Genomic DNA, 20,698 nt, shown 5'->3' on the forward strand with positions numbered 1-20,698 from the left:
CGCCACGCTAACTGCTGTGGACAAGCAGGGCATGAAACATGCATGAGACACATACATGATAATGGCCCCCGCACCACCAATGCACATAGCTAAACCCAAGAAGGAATGCGAATGCTTGGTGACAGGAATGAACATGGCCAGCCGGCCCATTCACTCCTCGTTGGTTAACCAAACGGGGCTGTGGGAAAGGGCTAAGAGGACCCTACCCCTAGGACCGAGTGTGCCACCGAAGTTCTGGTGACATCCAACCGGTAGTAACGCTCAAAGGTATGAGGAGAGGCCCAGCTGGCCGCGGAGCAGATGTCCTGCAGTGGCACTCCCCTGAACAAAGCCCAAGAGGCGGCTAAGCCCCTTGTGGAAAGAGCTCTGATGCCCCTTGGGGCTGCACTCCCTTTGCTTCCTAAGCCATAGTATAGCGTCCACAAGCCAATGTGAGAGGCATTGCTTTGAAATGGGACTCCCCTTGTGCAGGGGAGCCCTTGAAACAAAGAGCTGGTCGCTCTTGCGGAAAGCACTGGTCCTGGTCATTATGCTTGCAGAGCACGGACGGGACACAGAGCATTCAGCCCCTGATCCTCCGGGGAGGCAAAGGGTGGAGGTTGAAAAGCGGATAGCTCCAAAACCTCCGACGTGAACGCAGGGAAGCATTTCGGCATGAAGGCCGGGTTAGGCTTAAGGAAAACCTTATCTCCACTTAGGGAGAATTTGGCGCACGAGGGGTGAACCGAGAGTGCATGTAGCTCACTGACCCGTTTAGGAGATGCCACGGCCGAGAGCAAAGCTGTCTTGAGGGACAGCAGCTTAAGGGAAATACTCCCCAGAGGCTCAAAAGGATACAGAGACCGCGCTTCCAGCACCATGGAGAGGTCCCACTCTGGGACAGATTCAACAGATCTCCTGATGACCAGCAAAGAGCGGCGTGCACCCTCCATAAATCTGCGGGTTAGAGGGTGCTGCCTGACGGTGGAGCCCCAAAACCCACATGACAGGCTGAAATCGCAGCCAGGTAGACCTTAATAGTGGAAAAGGACCTGCCTCCTTCCATGAGGTCTTGCAGGAAACACAAAATATCAGGCACCGAGCACTGATAAGATGTGAAACCACGCCCATCATACCACCCTTCGAACACTTGCCACTTACAGCCATATAGGGATCGCGTGGAAACGGCCCTAGCCTTCTGAGTAGTGGCGATTACACGCGGCGGGAGCCCCAGTGCATTTTGGTTCGTCCTCTCACGGGCCAGGCCCAGAGAGCCACCCTGTCCGGGTGGGGGTGGTAAATCTCCCCGTTGGCTTGGGACAGTATGTCCGTGCGAGGGGGGAGGCGCCATGGCTCGGCGTATAACAGAGGGATTATCTCTGCCAGCCATGGGGCTTTGGGCCACCTGGGTGCTATCAGAATGAGAGACAGGCCGTGCTCTCTCACCCTGGCCAGTGTGAAAATTATCAGGCACAGGGGAGGAAAACCATACGACAGCACTTTGGGCCATGGGTGGGCCAGTGCGTCTGCCCCGAGGGGCGCGTCCATGTCCTTTAGCGAGAAGAACATAGGACAATGGTGATTTTCGTGCGAGGCGAAAAGATCTACGGCTGCCTGTCCAATCTCATCCATAACCTCTCCACTATCTGCGGGTGAAGACGCCAATCCCCGTGGATTGGGTTTCCCCTCGATAGCAGATCTGCGCCTCTGTTCCGAATGCCCGGGACATGAGTCACGCGTAATGACAGAAAAACCTGTCTGCTCCACAGCAAAAGCCTGTAAGCTAGAGCGTGGAGTTTCGACGAGCGCATGCCACCCTGACGGTTGATATAAGCCACTACCGTGGTATTATCGCACCGTACTAGAACAGGATGTCCCTGCAGGCAAGGCAGAAAATGATTCAGAGCTTTCCAAATAGTAAAAGCTCTAAATAGTTAATGTGCGCTGAACGTAGTCTGCTCAGCCACAGACCGTTCACCGTTCTGCCTTCCTGGGTGGTTCCCCAGCCTGTTAAGGACGCATCTGTCGTCAAAACTTTTCGCATCGTACCGTCCCGAGGGGGGGTTCCCCGTGCGTAAAAGTTCTCGCTCTCCCAATGGCGCAAGGCCGCCGAGCAGGCGCGCGTCATTGTTACCGAGCGGCAGAGATCGCAAATCGGGCTGAAATGTAGTGTACAAAACCCATTTCGTGAACGTTCTCATTCTCAGGAGACCAATGGCACAACTTGGATAGATGAAGCCATGAGATCCTGCAGCCTGAAGCATGTGCGATATTGTACTCTCGCCCCTTCACTGAACTGAGACAGACAGTCCATCAGCGAGCGAACGCGCTCTTGAGAGAGACGCGCTCGCATGGAGACTGAGTTCAATTCCAAGCCCAGGAAAATGACATTCTGACTGGGAGTCAGATTGTTGTCGCTCGCATTCACCTTGAACCCGAGGGATGTGATGTGCGCGAGCACCCGGCCGGTGTCCAGCGACACCTCCTTTGATTTGGCTATGATGAGCCAGTAAGTCAGAATTCTCAGCCCTGATAGTCTCAGGGGCGCCACGCCCACCTCCGCACACAGACAGAAAGTTCGGGGACTCAAATTGCGCCCGAACGGAAGAACTGTGAATTCGTAACAAACGCCTTGGTAGGCGAAACGAAGATATTTCCTGTGTGGAGGGTAGATGCTTATGTGAAAGAAAGCATCTTTCAGATCGACTGATGTGAACCAGTCGTTCTGCTTTATGGCACAGGCGAGAGAGGCTTGTCACATTCTGAAATTGAATTTCCTCAAATGTTTGTTCAACACTCGAAGGTCCAATATAGGGCGGGGGGGCGCCACGCCTTTTGGAACATGAAAATACCAGGAATAAAAACCATGGTTTATCAGATTGGGTGGCACCATCTGAATCGCCCCCTTGTTAGGAGGGAGGAAATTTCCTCTTTCAGAATGTGTGAGGCGTTTTCTTCTGTGTGAGAAGAGAGAACGCCATTGAAATGCGGAGGTTTTATTGCAAACTGCAGCTTGTAACCCTGGGTTACAGTACGCAAAAACCCACTCGGGCGCTGAAACGGCTTGTCAAGCCGCTTTGTGACTCGCGAGCGCCCCCGCTCGGGCCGGAGCGGAGCTGTATGGGCCCAGCTGGTTCATTTGTGATGCAAAGGCGCCATCTAGTGGGAACACTAGAGGCGACATGCAGGGGTTTGGAGGGATTTCCTCTCTCTGCAGTGAGAAGTTTTCTTTGCGGAGAGAGGTCTTCTCTCCAAAACGAATTCATTTGATTCGTAGCTTTGTGTGTTTTGTGTTGGGCAAACACTGGGGCCGAAGCCTTTATTGACAGAGTGAGGGAAACATAGTGTGGTGTCCACTGTGCTGAACTTTCCCTCACAAGGTGCCCCCAAAAGTGGGAAAAACACATATCTCCTGAACACATGAACTGGGCAGTCTCAAGTGCAGGCAGAAAAATAATATCCGCGGAGAGAGATACTCTCTCTGTAATGGATTTATTTAATGCGTTTTTTTTTATTTTATTTTTTTTATGTTATTTAGTTATGCGTGTGTTTTGTGTTGGGGAACACAGGGGCCTTACACACACAACGTCCACTAAAAACACGTCGGCTGGACAGCCGCAACTGAGCTGTGTGAGCCCAGTTGGTTGATTTATGAGGCAATGGCGACCTCTTGTGGACGGACTCAGGGCGACATGCATGGGATCAGAGAGATTTGCTCTCTATGTTGCCGCTGGCAGATATATAAATCTGCACGAATTCATTTGATTCGTTTATTAAATGTGTTGTTTAGTAATGTGTGTGTTTTGTGTTGGGAAACACTGGGGCCGAAGCCTTTAATAACTGGGTGAGGGGAACCAAGTGCGTGCGGTGTGGTAACACTGCTATGTACTTTCCCTCACGACAGCCCCCTCCCCCGTAACTTGTTGTTGTGGGGGGGAAGGGGACACACACACACAACGTCCACTAACATACGGACTGGGCAGCCACGAGAGGGGATTAACCGACCGTAGGTGGGGGAGACCCTGTTAGTTAACGTTACTCCCAATGGTCGAACAACAGGCAGGCCGCTTGCGTTCGGGACCGCCTTCCTAGGAAGGCATAAATTGAAAACCTCAACACGTAATCGTAACAAATCAAGGCCCGTGAGACCGTGTTAACAGTCTAGCGGGACGCTCCAGCCGTTCAGACTGGGCGGTGGTCCCAGCGTTTACCCGTCGTACGTATTCCTATCCTGGTCGGTGGCGCTCTGTGGAGCTGGCCACACAATGTTGAGACGAACGGCCGCTCGCTCACAAACTTCCAGGAGGATGGACGGAGGCAAAGCCGCGTGAACGCTAGCCTAGGGAACGCTAAAAGGACCGCGTCATCCCCGTCGCCGGAACCGACCGGTTCGTCAACGAGAGTGAGGTTTTCCCGCGAAAATGTCCTCTTCAGGGAATGCGGATTGGGCTGATTTCAGCTCAAATATTTTAGAGAGGTGGCGCTCCGGGAGTCCCCCGGTAGCGCGTCATCATCACCGTGTCTCTCCTCCGAGTCAGAAAGGCCGAGCACGGCGCGCTGTGTCGTGCAACTAAAAGCCGGCTTAGTAAAAGCTACATGGGCAGCAATTACAATGACCGCAATTCCCTGGGTTCTCCAAAGCTTGAGCGTGTTAAGCCCAAGCAGACCGCGCAGAACGAGAGGGTCCTTATAGCGGCGATGAGAGCACCACACGCGGCCGGGCAGGCTCGTCGTGATAGGCTGTTCCCCGGGGGAAGCGGCTGTTTAGACGGTCACATAGCCATGGGTGGGCCAGCGGTGAAGAACTCGGAAAAATCCGTGGCGGGCAGCCATGTAAAGGAGGAGCAGGTGAAGGACAGCGAGAGCTCGGGCGGCTCCGGATGCAAAAAACACAGCGGATAGGCTGAAGAAACGACTGTCACTCACGTCTGGCGGAGGCTGATCTGGCGATATGTCCTCCTGAAGACTCGAAAGTGAGCAGCGTAACGTTAATCCAACCGAACTGTGTCAATGCAGAGATCGCGATAAGCGAATGTCAACTGAGGAATAGCAGCGCGCCCAGCTGTGATATGCCCGTAGGTAAGGGGGTGTGGCCTCACCTGGCATTGGCTGCGCGCTTCTGTCTGTTAGCCAGAATTGGTGCAATTGGATGCTTCTGCAGAGGTCAGGTACGGATGCCCTTCCCATAGGTGGATCTCGAAACGAGATGATGAAAGAGAACTGAATTACAGTATATAATGTACCTTTCACCACACAAAGCAGCATGTACTTTAATAAAGTCAATGGTAAACATTTCCATGCAGATAGGACAGGGCTCCTGAACTGGTGCTGAGAAAATGGAGTTAGCAAAGATAATCAAAAATTTGACTTTAGCAAGAACCACTAAATTTAGTCATGGCTTTGTATTTTTCAACAAAACCATCTGCCCTTATCAAAAAATGTGATTTTAGGCCATCCATATTGAATGTCAAATCGATTGAAAATGCTAAATTTATTTTTTTACATTGTCTCTCACCTTGCTCACTGTTCTCCTCCACATTATCCAGGTTGTCTTCATCATTGTCAACATCAATGATGTTGCAAGACTTCAAGTGGTCCATCATGAGCTGCAGTGGAATGGCAGCTCCACACTTTTGGCACATTGCCTTTGGCATGCCACTGAATACTTCATTACTTAAGGCCAATTTATACTTCTGCGTCGGGTGCGCGCAGTAGGTACGGCGTAGCATACGCACAGACGCGTACCATACGCCGTACCCTTCGCCGTAACCTGACGCGCACCTCCTCAAAAATGTAACTACACGTCGCGACGACCCGGACCGCAAGATCTGTGATTGGTCGGCTTGGGAGCATCGCGTTTCCTCCTATGTATTTCCGGCGTGTTCTTCTGCACCGCCCGCCATTTTTAAATTCTAAGTACAGCGAAACTGTTAAAAAAAAAAAAAAAAAAATTACCTTTTCCACCTCGATAAGCTCCAACTCCAACATGATCTGCTCTCTTTCAGTCGACATTGCTTGTAGTAACCTAAACTCAAAACAGCCGCGAGGAATCTTCTTCTTCTTGCCGCGAGGAATCTAAACACAGTGGAACATTAAAACCCTCCGCCGCCAACTAGCGTTTCGGCGCTGTACTGCAGAGCAACGCAGACCTAAACGCAGAAGTATAAATGCTCATGACGGCGTCGCCTACGTGCGTAGCGTACGCCGTACGGCGTACACTCGACGCAGAAGTATAAATTGGCCTTTAGTTGCAAAGGAGTAGTGCTAAGTTCGTCTTGAATTGGAGCTATGTAAAGAGGATATTTACCCCCCTGGCTTGCAGCCTTTACGATCTTGCCTGTGTATCCAGTATGATCAGGTGCCACCAGGGAGAGCTTTCGGGAACCCCATACTCCTATAGAATACATGAACATGGAAAAAATCTAAAAATGCTTTACATATGATATAAACTGTTTACACACACACACACAAAGTTGTGCATACCTGCTGCCTTGTAAATCATCCAGCCTCCAGTTACAGCCTCCAATTGAGGAAAGACAACTTTGAGTGTCTCACATAACTGTAAGCAAACCAGATACACAGAACATGAATAATATGCATGTATCCTTAGAAAGGATGCTGAACTGTTGACATGAAGGATGATTGTACTAGATTAGAACATCAGTCTTGATTAGATGCATTTTAGCTTATTAGAAATCAGAATTAAAACCTGTGCCAAAGGCTTATAATTTTCAAATACATTAATGCAGACTATTTTAAAGGTATAATTTACCCAAAAGTTTAAATTCTGTCATTATGGAAGTTGTTATCTGATCACCATTATAAACTTGATGACTACTACTTCATACAATTTATAGTAGTTTAAGTAACTACTAAGAATATTGAATTTTTCGATCTGAATTTGAGCAGTCGAATTTGAGATCTGAATTTGAGCCGTCGAATTTGATCAACCTGAATCTATTTTATCTGAAATTCTGTAAGTTGATTTTTTTTTGTATCTGAATTTGTGAGCATTGAAAAATATTCATCGAAATTCAGGTTTTTAAAATGGAAATCAAGAATTTTCATTAAATGCCAGAGGTAAATTCGAAACAAATAGATTCAGATACATGGTTTCCAAAGTAAAATAATTTCAAAGGGGTGAATTCAGAGCAAATAAATTCAGATAAATGTTTTTCAAAATAAAATATTTCAAAACTAAGTATTCAGTGGCTGTTCAATTTAAAATAGTTATGTCTCTTATTTGCTTCCATACTAGAAGTCATCTTTACAGTTTAATATCCGTGCCCGATCGACTTCTAGGATCACGACAGACAGGTCGTCGTGCTCTGATAGGCCCGACGTCGGCTCCTGGGTAGCCCGGATGTTAACTTGAATTTTTCGATCTGAATTTGAGCAGTCGAATTTTTCGATCTGAATTTGAGCAGTCGAATTTGAGATCTGAATCTATTTTATCTGAAATTCTGTAAGTTGATTTTTTTTTTTTTTTTTTTTGTATCTGAATTTGTGAGTATTGAAAAATATTGATCGAAATTCAGGTTTTTAAAATGGAAATCAAGAATTTTCATATTTAAATTTCAGAGGTAAATTCGAAACAAATAAATTCAGATACATGGTTTCCAAAGTAAAATAATTTAAAAGGGGTGAATTCAGAGCAATTAAATTCAGATAAATGTTTTTCACAATACAATATTTCAAAACGAAGTATTCAGTGGCTGTTAAATTTCAAATAGTTATGTCTCTTATTTGCTTCCATACATAGCCTTTTCAAATACTGTCTTCCTTTTTTAGCTTGTTTGACTTCGCTGCCTCTATATGCAGGTACCGAGAATTTTGACTATTCTTTCTCTGCCATAATTGTTATTACTAGCTTCCGTGCCTCTTCAAACCCTGCTCCTGTATCAGCAGAGGTGGTATCCATGGTAGCGAGGGAGAGTGACAGTCGCCCCAGCCAATCATTTCTTTCGTCCCGAATGGAATAATGAGCTGTGTTTATTACAGTCCTGAGAGGACTACAGACACTCGATTTTTATAATTTCTTTTCCAGAGTACTTACATTTTAATTATGCATTGATATTTAAAGACAGTTTGAACAAATGTTGAAAAAAGTATTTTTGGGGAATACCCTGCCTTTAAGTGAAGATGCACTTTGTTTTTTTGTTTTTTACATTGATTTATTAAATGGAACATATGTGTTTCCATGCATTTTGTTGAGATGTCTTTTCTTGTATACCCTATTGTATATACTGTACATTGATTATTCATGTTGCTTATGTATTATACTATTTGTCTGTGTATTCTATTCATTGAAATTAATCTATTACTAGCTTCTTTTTCCAAGTGCATGGAAGTGTATGTATTATGAATCTAAAATATGTAATAAACAATTCTTATTTTGTATTTGGTTCAGTTTGTTTATTATAATATAAGTTAATGCTAACCAATAATAATAAATAAATAAATAATTGGTTCCTGGAGGCACCCAAAGCGGTTCCACACAGTGCCTAATATAAGAGTTCCTCAGGAAACCTGAGTGGTTCCTCAGAGAACCGCCCCTTTTTAAAGAGGATCTACAGACGGCGCCGGTGTGACAAAGTGAAGAACCCCAAAAGGTTCCTCCAGGCACCTTTTATTTTTACAGTGTAGGCCTACTGATGATTTGTTAGCTGGTCTGCCAGTCTCTCGTGAGTGATATATCCATAACGGCAATCATTTTACAATAAGATCTCATGTGCAGTCCACAAAGTTTGTTCATTTCCATAAAGCTTACAGAACATAACTGACCAGTCATTTATATTCCCGTGGTCATGTGCACTCACTGACATCAATGACTGAAGTTAAATGAACGATTTACATGTTCATGCAAATTAAAAACTTTTCACTTGAACAAAATGGATTCCTCTCTGACCTCAGGTCAGCCTTGGGACTCTGATCCTAAAGACAATGAGCAAGAATCATGCATGGCCATCCTTAATCAAATTGTTTCCAGCATCATTTTAGACCTGGTTATGCAGCTAAATGATCCTTAAAGTCATGAACAGTTGAGCTTTTCTAAATGTGAGGGTGGTATGATAGAATAACAGAAACAGATTATATCTGCCCTTTGTTATGTAATGTAACATAAAAAATGCTTTTAAAATCATGCAAAATTATGCCTTGGTAGCCTTATTTGACTGTTGAACATGACACATTAACCACCTTCAATGCTTTTGATAACATGTCACCGGGGTGACAAAGGCAGGCGGAACCTTTTAATCACGGCCGGGTTTCCGAGGGGAGGGATTTCCGGTGTGGGACCCGGAAGACTCCAGTTCCGGAAAACTCCGAGCAGAGACCAAGGGGGTAATCCATCGACCGGAAGTTGAAGCCGGCCGGGTGCCGCCATCTTGTAGCAGAACTTCACTTGCGTTAGCATTTCCATTGACTACCATTCATTTTGGCGTCACTTTGACAGCGAATAACTTTACATCTGAGGCGTTTAAAGACTCCATTTGTCCATTATTTATTTCTAAAGAAACACGACAATGTATAAATGGCTCCATTACCTTCTATGTTACATTATGGCCCCGTAGAAACAGTTTTAGTAAAAATAGGCTAACGATTGCGTCATAACCACTCGACTCTCTGTCGCGCTGTACAGAAATTACCGTACAGACAGGAGGAGAAGCTCGCAGCCAATCGGGGGGACGTCCCGTCAAGAGAGAAGCCCATAGATAATGAGTCCATAAAAGCAACGGAATACTTACTCCTGCTCACTCACGATAAAGGACTCTTTGCTCAAGTTCCCCGTCTCTGCAAGATTAACGTTGGCAATTTTCACGCACAGCTACTAGAAGATTCACGTCTGTCAGACAGGTTGCTCACGTCATCAAGCTTAGTTTGAGTCGGTCTGAGTCTGCGCGTCAGGAACGGAAGTTCTCAAAAATCGCTAAAAGTGGGCTTCAACTGTCTCAACTGAGTTCCAATGAGATGGCTCTGTCCATTTCTTTTACTGTCTATGGCAGAGACGGAGGATGATTAGTTGATACAAAACAGGTGCGGGAGAGGATGATTGCGATCGCGATTGGGACGCGTTGTCAGTTGGGAAGGATAAAAGGACATTTCATCTTCAACAAAGAGAGAAAGGAGAGAGGAATAGCGGCGGAAGATATTTGGGTGAATCTGGAGATGTGGAGATGCGGGGAGGAGAACTGTGGTGGATAAGAGATAAGTGCTATTGACGTTTGGATTGAGAAACGAGAAATCTGGTGGAGGACGTGATGAGAGGATAAGTGCTGTTGATGTGTGGACTGTGATACGAGAAATCTGTTTGGAGGATGTGATGAGGCTGCATGAAGTGTAATTTTGTCTTTTTGGAGGAAGTTGAATGTCCCACGCTCCATTGGAAGAAGTCTAAGAGATTGTAAGAGGTGCAGTGGACCAGACCCCCTGTCTCCGCCCTAGTTTGTGAGTGACGAGACTTTGCAGTGTTGTTCATTAATGTAAACACGTGTGCAGATTTGTGCGAGTTGCAGTTGAGCACGAGTGGAGGTGTTATGCAGTGACATTGGGGAAGCAGTCCTGGCTGTGGAGACATCGTCCGCGACTCATTGGATGGAGACCGTTGGAAGAAGTCATCTAGTGGTGAAATTCTCCTTTTCTCCTCTTTAATCGTTACGGGGCATTGGGAAGTGTTAGTTTGCTGTGGAATCCTCATCTTCTCTCTCTGTCTGCCTGAGCCTTAGCCAGCTTTGCTGTGGAAACCTCATCTTCTCTCTGTCTGAGCCCTGTGAATGGAGCTAGCTTTGCTGTTGAATCCTCATCTTCTCTCTCTGTCTGCCGGAGCCGTGTGAGTAGAACAAGCTTCGCTGTTGACTCCTCTTCTCTCTGTCTGAGCCCTGTGAATAGAGCTAGCTTTGCTGTGGAAACCTCATCATCTCTCTGTGTGCCTGAGCCCTGTGAATAGAGCCAGCCTCGCTGTGGAAACCTCATCCTCTCTCTTTCTGCCCGAGCCCTGTGAATAGAGTCAGCTTTGCTGTGGAATCCTCATCATCTCTCTCTGTCTGCCTGAGCCTTAGCCAGCTTCGCTGTAGAAACTTCATCCTCTCTCTCTCCGCCTGAGCCCTGTGCATAGAGCCAGCTTTGCTGTTGAACCTTCATCTTCCCTCTATCTGCCTGGGCCTTGTGAAGAGAGCCAGCCTTGCTGTCGAATCCTTATTCCTTTCCATCCATCTGGATCCTGTGAGTAAAGTCGTTATACTGTTGCACGCCCACCTGTGTCCGCTGTCCGCCGGTGCCCTGGGAAGCGAGCCAGCTCTGTTGCTGATTCCGTACTCCTCTCCGTCCATCCGAATCCTGTGAAGAGAGAGACTGGTCTGCTGTGAATCCGAGAGAAACCGTTCCGCTGATAATTCTTACCTGTTCTCTGCCTGTCTGAGCCCCGAGAAGAGAGCCAGTTCTGTGGCTGATTCCGTACTCCTCTTCGTCATCCGAATCCTGTAACAAGAGAAACAGTCCTGCTGTGAATCCGAGAGAAACCGTTCCGCTGATAATTCTTACCTGTTCCTTGCCTGCCAGAGTCCTGAGAAGGACCAGTTATACGGCTGAGACCTCACCTTCCTCCAGTTTGCTTGAGGTTGTTTTTACCTAATTTATTCAATAAAGATTCTGTGTTTTTCTACATTACTTTGCCTCTGTGTCCTCTGTGGTGTTGGCTCCTCGCGGTGGTACGTGAGTCGGGGGCTGGGACGGCCGGTCATCTGGCGTCCACTCCTCCCCCGACCCGGTGACAACACGTCAATATTACATATCACAAACTTTAAAAACAACAGACAATGACAGAGCATAAAAGAAAAGTGCACATGAGAATAGCATCCCAAAACACCTTAAGTTATTCACCACTGAATGTCACACCAGAGTAGATTGCATTGTTCAGGCTTTATGTCTCTCACAAATAAATCAATTCTGTACAATTTAATCGACAGTCTCACTTATGTGAAACCTAAACTAAAAGCCCTTTTTTTTTTTTTTTTTACCTATTTAAAATAAAATGCTAAAAATTACATGGGCTTGAGGTTTGAGGAGTGATGAAGGGTGGTATAAAAACAAATCTGTAAATTTGATCAACAAAAATGCAACTACTGTCCATTTGTTTGCTGTAGTGTTCCAACCCATGCTACCTGGGGCATTTTGTACACCATGTTAATAAGTACAAGTTTCATTTGTAGGGAAATGTGGGGAAATATCATCAAATATTTCTGATTCTGAAAATTTGATATATACACACATACAACACCCCCTCACCCCCACCCACCACCAGACTTGATATAAAGTCTCTTAAAAAATTGAGTGTTTGATTCAATTAAATATAATTAGGACAATTAAGTTTATGATGCCGGAGTAACTTTGTATTTAGTCTTCCAGAACACCCCAATTATATGTATACGTATATATGTATATTTTTAAGTGATATATTCATTGCATAGTTAATTTTACAATAAGATATCATATACAGTACAGTCACTCAGGGAATCCATCTCATGAACAGGTAATGGCCACACTTAAACGTGTAAAACTCAACACTTTCTACATTAATTTAACACACCACACTTCTTAATTATTTATTTATTTTTCTTGCATTTGTCCATACAGTACATACCTGTAAATAACGTCTGTTGTCTATATATTTGTATATTGAGTATTTTTTAAATATATTTTTGTAAATTGTTATTTCCTTTTTACGTATTCTATTTTTATTCTTTTTATTATGTGTCTTGTCACTGTCTTTCTGTTTGTGCTGTAGAAGCTTCTGTCATCAAATCAAATTCCTCATATGCAATACAGCTCTTTCTGATGAAGTATTATGTCCATAAGCTTACAGAACACAAGTTAAAGAATAATATTAGTTTATTTATATAGCACAATTAAAACATTGACAGCTGGCCAATGTGCTTCACAATATTAGAATAAAATATCAGAAAGGCAAAAGAAGTAGAAAAATAAATTCACAAGTGACAACAAAGACAATTATATCAAAGATCAAACATCAGAAAAGGCAAAGGAAATATAACATACAGGTCCTTCTCAAAAAATTAGCATATTGTGATAAATTTCATTATTTTCCATAATGTAATGATAAAAATTAAACTTTCATATATTTTAGATTCATTGCACACCAACTGAAATATTTCAGGTCTTTTATTGTTTTAATACTGATGATTTTGGCATACAGCTCATGAAAACCCCAAATTCCTGTCTCAAAAAATTAGCATATCATGAAAAGGGTCTCTAAACGAGATATTAACCTAAACATCTGAATCGACTAAATAACTCTAAACACCTGCAAAAGATTCCTGAGGCTTTTAAAAACTCCCAGCCTGTTTCATTACTCAAAACCGCAATCATGGGTACGACTGCCGACCTGACTGCTGTCCAGAAGGCCATCATTGACACCCTCAAGCAAGAGGGTAAGACAGAAAGAAATTTCTGAACAAATAGGCTGTTCCCAGAGTGCTGTATCAAGGCACCTCAGTGGGAAGTCTGTGGGAAGGAAAAAGTGTGGCAAAAAACTCTGCACAACGAGAAGAGGTGACCGGACCCTGAGGAAGATTGTGGAGAAGGACCGATTACAGACCTTGGGGGACCTGCGGAAGCAGTGGACTGAGTCTGGAGTAGAAACATCCAGAGCCACCGTGCACAGGCGTGTGCAGGAAATGGGCTACAGGTGCCGCATTCCCCAGGTCAAGCCACTTTTGAACCAGAAACAGCGGCAGAAGCGCCTGACCTGGGCTACAGAGAAGCAGCACTGGACTGTTGCTCAGTTTTGCATGTCATTCGGAAATCAAGGTGCCAGAGTCTGGAGGAAGACTGGGGAGAAGGAAATGCCTAAATGCCTGAAGTCCAGTGTCAAGTACCCACAGTCAGTGATGGTCTGGGGTGCCATGTCAGCTCCTGGTGTTGGTGCACTGTGTTTTATCAAGGGCAGGGTCAATGCAGCTAGCTATCAGGAGATTTTGGAGCACTTCATGCTTCCATCTGCTGAAAAGCTTTATGGAGATGAAGATTTCATTTTTCAGCACGACCTGGCACCTGCTCACAGTGCCAAAACCACTGGTAAATGGTTTACTGACCATGGTATTACTGTGCTCAATTGGCCTGCCAACTCTCCTGACCTGAACCCCATAGAGAATTTGTGGGATATTGTGAAGAGAAAGTTGAGAGACGCAAGACCCAACACTCTGGATGAGCTTAAGGCCGCTATCGAAGCATCCTGGGCCTCCATAACACCTCAGCAGTGCCACAGGCTGATTGCCTCTATGCCACGCCGCATTGAAGCAGTCATTTCTGCAAAAGGATTCCCGACCAAGTATTGACTATTGAGTGCATAACTAAACATAATTATTTGAAGGTTGACTTTTTTTTTTGTATTAAAAACACTTCTTTTATTGGTCGGATGAAATATGCTAATTTTTTTAATCAAAATCATCAGTATTAAAACAATAAAAGACCTGAAATATGTCAGTTGGTGTGCAATGAATCTAAAATATATGAAAGTTTAATTTTTATCATTACATTATGGAAAATAATGAACTTTATCACAATATGCTAATTTTATGAGAAGGACCTGTATATAACATAATCCCAAATAAAACAAGGGACAATGTATATTTAATAAAAAAAAATAAAAAAAAATGAAAGCAAATACAAATGTAATCATCAAGGGACATTAAAAGAAATAGAAAAAAAAAGTGAGTACATTTGAAAAAATCTGTAATGTAGGTGCAGACCTAATGTGAACTAATAAACTGTTCCAGAGTTTCAGGACCCGCAACAGCAAAGGCACATTCTCCTCTTTGTTTGACTGAACTCCAGTCAAATACTAAGAGTTATATTTCCATGAGATAAGAATGAATTTTCCATGAGATAAGAATGAGAGTTGGCAGGAGGCCTGCCAACTCTCCTGACCTGAACCCCATAGAGAATTTGTGGGATATTGTGAAGAGAAAGTTGAGAGACGCAAGACCCAACACTCTGGATGAGCTTAAGGCCGCTATCGAAGCATCCTGGGCCTCCATAACACCTCAGCAGTGCCACAGGCTGATTGCCTCTATGCCACGCCGCATTGAAGCAGTCATTTCTGCAAAAGGATTCCCGACCAAGTATTGACTATTGAGTGCATAACTAAACATAATTATTTGAAGGTTGACTTTTTTTTTTTGTATTAAAAACACTTCTTTTATTGGTCGGATGAAATATGCTAATTTTTTTAATCAAAATCATCAGTATTAAAACAAAAAAAGACCTGAAATATGTCAGTTGGTGTGCAATGAATCTAAAATATATGAAAGTTTAATTTTTATCATTACATTATGGAAAATAATGAACTTTATCACAATATGCTAATTTTATGAGAAGGACCTGTATATAACATAATCCCAAATAAAACAAGGGACAATGTATATTTAATAAAAAAAAATAAAAAAAACTGAAAGCAAATACAAATGTAATCATCAAGGGACATTAAAAGAAATAGGAAAAAAAAGTGAGTACATTTTAAAAAATCTGTAATGTAGGTGCAGACCTAATGTGAACTAATAAACTGTTCCAGAGTTTCAGGACCCGCAACAGCAAAGGCACGTTCTCCTCTTTGTTTGACTGAACTCCAGTCATATACTAAGAGTTATATTTCCATGAGATAAGAATGAATTTTTATTGGCCTAGCCTTACACAGATATCAATGACTGTATTTTAAGGAATGAATGTTAATGTAAATGTACAATGTAAATTCTGCGGCCTGTACTTGCCTTACAGTTGAACATCTGAACTGGACACAGTCACAACTTAGGGGATCCACAGATAAAAAAAATAAAGATAGATAAAGAATAGATAGCATGTCTATAAAGCAGAGGGTTTCTTTCTGGAAGTTGCACATCCTGAATTACCTTCGTGTTCTTCACATCCTGAATAACCTTCATGTTCTTCACATCCTGAATAACCTTCGTGTTCTTCACATCCTGAATAACCTTCGTATTCTTCACGTCCTGAATAACCTTCGTGTTCTTCACGTCCTGAATAACCTTCATGTTCTTCACATCCCGAATAACCTTCGTGTTCTTCACATCCTGAATAACCTTCACAGCTGAAGATGCGTGTGTTTGTCGTCTCGATGCTGCTGGTGTTTGGCTTTCCGTTCATCATGACTGATGTTGTAGATTCATTCGAAACTTGCAAACAGTTTTTTTTAAAAGAGCCTCCAATGATTTCTGGCATTCTGGAGAAATCAGTCTCAAAGAATCAGAATGTGTATAGAATAATCTGTCAAAAATATAAGAACATTTTCAGATATGCAACTCTCTACGACATAACAAATAAGATCCCTTTATTCTCAGCTTACAAATATACTGGGCATCATACAGGGAAACGACCTAAATCTAAATGGAGGACAGAGCCACAGGTGAGGATGCAATTTCCTTTTTTTTTTCTTTTTTTTTTATGTTTTACAAAAACTCATTATTGTCTCTTTTTTTCTTTGTCAATTACCTGTTCTGTAGCTTGAAGATTCAAATGCTGGAATGAGTCAAGGATGTTCCAATCAGGCTTGCAATGGAGACTATCTGAACAACCAAATGAATGTGAGTCGTGGACACTTATTTCCGTGCTGCCATGCAGCTGATGAAGACACTGCCGAATCTACATTCACACTGACCAATATTGTGCCGCAGTCCATAATCTTTAACAGTGGCAGCTGGAGCCGCATGGAGCAAAAAGTTAGAGAGATCATGAATTCTCACTGCCGTGATGAAAAGAACCGTGAGGAAGTCTCAGCCTATGTGTTGACAGGAGCTGTGCCGAACACTAAAAAACCATCTGCAGATGTATTGAATAACAGAGTAAACATTCCCTCACACATGTGGACAGTGTTCTGCTGCTTTAACAGTAAGAGCAACAAATATGTGTCTCAAGCTCACTGGGCTGAAAACATAGATGAGGACACAAATGATATCAGTGTAAAGACCCTGAAGGAATTACAGGACTTTCTGAAGAGCATATACAATAAAGAAACCTCACTCTTTAACGGCGACTGTTTGGATCCTTTAAAAGCAGATGCAAGTCCACCTCCAAACACAGATGCTTGTGATGAGCCAGACGTCAAGAAACAATCATGGTGGTCTACCAATAAAATTTTTGGGACTTTTTGGGATTTTTGGGCCTGGTTACGTGGCTATTTTTGAGCTTAAATGTAAAGTTGGTATGAAATAACAAGTATAACAGATTTCTGTTATTAATTCAGACACTACTTTCTTTGACTACTTACAAAGCCATACAAATAAATGCTTTCAAATCATGCAAAATAAAACTTGTCTTTATGGGTTATTTATGTGTTGAACATTGTCACATCAACCGTCTCAGTGATTTTGGCATAACTCAAGAAGTGAACCAAAGATGATAGAATGCTATATAAATACTGCCAATATTAGTTGTAAAACACACAGACCAGGTCACAAAAGACAAGTTAAATGGAAACTCTAGGGCTTAGGTCATTCTAAGTGACTCCAGATGCAGTGTTGTAGGGCTTGTATAATGTGTGAAAGAACTCACACTTCAGTCTGTGGATTCACAGGTTTAGATGTGTGAGCATCAGTGTTAAAAATCATAATTTTTGCTGCTAAACGATTTAAGTCTGCAAGAACAGAGGCTGACTGAACTTTTTGTGGAACTAAAGTTTGCTCTAAAACAAACATTAACGTTTCTACAACCACTTCAGCTTTATTTTTGTTCTTTAGTCTGCGTGAACACAGGTGAATATGCGTCTGTCCATCGTGAGCGTCCTCGCTGTGCTGCTGGTGTTCAGCTGTCCATTCGTCACGTCTGAAGTTCTAAAAACTTTTGATAAATGTAGAGAGTTTTTCTTTAGAGGACTGTCAGGGTTCTGTCACTTCTGTCTAGTCTATTTCTTGGTTTTCTGACAGAGCCCTGACACACCTGTTTTATCTTGTCTGTGCCTTGTTTCATGTGCTTTCGTGTCTTGTGCTGTGTAGCACACAGCTTGTGTTTTACACTAGCTGTGTGCTTTCATGTTGTCATGTTTTGTGTGAACACGTGGCTTATGAGTGTTTTCATTAGCTGCGTGTTCATGTCTCGTTTTGTGTGAGCACATGGCTGGTGATTGGTTTTACTGGCCATGTGCTTGTTCAAGTCACATTTGGTGTGAGCACATGGCTTGTCATGTATGTTTCCTTGTGCCATGTGCTCTCCTGTTGATTGTCTAGCCCCTCCCATCTTGTTACCTGATTATTAATTCATTTGCCCCACCTGTCCTCCCTCGTTACCTCCTTTGTTTGGTCTCCCTATTTATTCTCCCTGTGTTTGCAGTCCTGTGCTGTTTTGTTGTCGTATGTACCTGGTGTTACCCCTTGTGTCAAGTCAGCCAAGTCAGTCAAGTCATTTGTTTTTCCCTACGGGGTAGTTTTGTTTGTATTTTTTTTTGTTATTATCATTAAAGAACCCATCATCTCTGCACCTGAGTCCTCGCTCCTTTCACCTCCACCTCACCTGACAAGGACAGCCTCCGGTGATTCCTGGCATCCTGAATCCATGCTCAGAGAATGATCGTTACAAAAAAATCTGTCAAAAATATACTTCCAAAGAAAAAGACTCAGAAAATGTAGGTTCAGGATATATGTTTGCAACTCTCTATGACACAACAAATAGGATCCCTGTTTTCTCAGCTTACAAATATACTGGGAAAGGAAATTTCAGAAGACAAAGGAGTTCATGGATGATTGAGCCTCAGGTGATGATTTTCATAGCTTGTAATTTATGTTTCAGAGAACATGTCATGTATCGCATGTGTTGTGCCAGAGTGTTACTGTACAGTATGTCGTCAGTTCGTGATAATTTACACACATTACAGTAATCTATCATTTACTTTTCGTCTGTTAGTGCTTCACCTCTTTTCCTGTAGTTTTAGTATACATCTGCTATTCAGTGCAGATTTTACATCTAGTCTATCAATTTATTGTCTTAAAAGAATAGTTCACACAAAACAAAACAAAAATCTGTCATAATTTATTCAACTTCGTTTTATTCCAACCCCATATTCTGTTATTTTTCTGTCTAACACAAAATTAAGAAAAATACGAATTATGCCGTTTTTTTCTATGAAACATCATTAGTGAAAATGTTGATCTGTCGAATTTTAGTGAATAACTCACTTAAAACTTTCACATAAATTCAGTAGTCAAATAAGAGAATACTTGATTTTTGTTTCCTAGAGCTTGACAGATGAATGGTTGTTCCATGGAACAAAAAACTCAATTAACAATCTTCTCAATTCTAATTTTGTTTTACATGAAAACATTTGTAAACATTTTACATTTGCAATGACATTAGGGGGGCGTAAATGACCATTTTCATTTTTGAGTCAACTGTATTATGACTTCGTGTTTAATGGCTGTTTATCTTTCTTTTAAACTTCTGTAAGAGGACCCAAAATTATGTGATGCCCCAGTAACGATTACGGAAATTAAGCAAGCTATTGAACGTTTAAAATGTAATAAATCACCCGGTAATGATGGAATTACCACTGAGTTCTATAAGCAGTTTTCTGAGATTCTTGCCCCATTTCTTTTTGAAGTATACTCTGAAAGCTTAAAGTGCTCACAACTTCCTACAACTATGACGCAAGGTATAATGTGTTTGATTCCTAAGCCAAAGAAAGATTTGTTGCTTATTGATAATTGGAGACCCATTAGTCTGTTGAATAATGATGACTATAAAATATTTGCTCATGTCTTTGCACAAAGGTTCAAATTAGTTTTAGATTCCATTATTGACGAAAATCAATCTGGGTTTATGAGAAATAGACATATATTTAATAATATCAGACTTATTTTTGATCTTATTGATTATTCTGACTTTGTAAAAGATGATAGCTTTATACTTTTTTTAGTCTTTTTCAAAGCCTTTGATTCTGTTGAGCATCCTTTTATGTTTTATTGTTTAGAACACTTTGGTTTTGGGGCTTATTTCTGTAATGCCATGAAAACTCTTTATGCAGGTGGAAATAGTTCTGTGAAATTGAATAATGGCACTACACAAAGATTTAATCTGGAAAGAGGAGTTAGGCAAGGTTGTCCAGTTTCTGTTTACCTCTTTCTCGTTGTTGCTCAGGCGTTTTGTCACTTCATTAAATCAAGTCAGATAAAAGGAATACAAATTGAAGAGAGAAGTGTCCTGATAAGTCAGTTGGCTGATGACACAGCTCTTTTCCTGAAAAATGTTGATCAAATCCAGTCAGCTGTCAAGCTCATTGGAATTTTTTTCCAGTGCCTCCAGTGAATTTACATAAATGTGAACTGTTTGCCTTAAAAAGCTGCCAAGACAAAACAATTTGTAATATTCCTGTTAAGGATGCTCCAACTTATTTAGGTATGGTTATTATTAAAAATGAGAAGGAGAGAATCTCACAAAATTTTGATCCAGTGATTAAAAAAGTAAAGAACAGATTTAATATTTGGTTACAGAGAGACTTGTCACTCGTGTTTTATTGGCTAAAGCGGAAGGTATTTCTAGGCTTACTTATGTAGCTACCTCAATACATACGGATAATAAATTAACTAAGATAATTGATCAAATTATGCTGAACTTTTTGTGGAAAAACCGTATACATTATATTAGAAAATCTGTAATTGTTAATTCTTATAAAAATGGGGGGCTTGATTGTTTGGATTTTTCTATC

At 42.3% G+C, this 20,698-nt stretch overlaps 1 protein-coding gene and 1 pseudogene across 1 annotated transcript; one reads left to right on the plus strand and one right to left on the minus strand.

Moving 5' to 3' along the window:
- Positions 1 to 1,191: 1,191 nt before the first annotated feature.
- LOC130069069 (uncharacterized) lies at positions 1,192 to 16,040 on the minus strand (annotated as a pseudogene).
- Positions 16,041 to 16,067: 27 nt separating this feature from the next.
- On the plus strand, positions 16,068 to 17,189 carry LOC130069070 (endonuclease domain-containing 1 protein-like). The gene is made up of 2 exons (XM_056232765.1): positions 16,068 to 16,411; positions 16,509 to 17,189. Exons 1-2 carry the CDS (start codon positions 16,103 to 16,105, stop codon positions 17,187 to 17,189), a joined length of 990 nt encoding a protein of 329 aa, XP_056088740.1. The 5' UTR covers positions 16,068 to 16,102.
- The last annotated feature ends 3,509 nt before the right edge of the window (positions 17,190 to 20,698 follow it).

The sequence above is a fragment of the Rhinichthys klamathensis genome, unplaced genomic scaffold (genome assembly GCF_029890125.1).
Source record: "Rhinichthys klamathensis goyatoka isolate OS25496 unplaced genomic scaffold, OSU_Roscu_1.1 h1tg000354l_1, whole genome shotgun sequence".
NCBI lineage: Eukaryota > Metazoa > Chordata > Actinopteri > Cypriniformes > Leuciscidae > Rhinichthys > Rhinichthys klamathensis.

Excerpts from the sequence above, each read along its gene's own strand:
- LOC130069070 (XM_056232765.1), top strand. The coding sequence starts at position 16,103 with ATGCGTGTGTTTGTCGTCTCGATGCTGCTGGTGTTTGGCTTTCCGTTC. Across the intron at positions 16,412-16,508 it reads AATGGAGGACAGAGCCACAG|CTTGAAGATTCAAATGCTGG; the intron begins GTGAGGATGCAA and ends CCTGTTCTGTAG.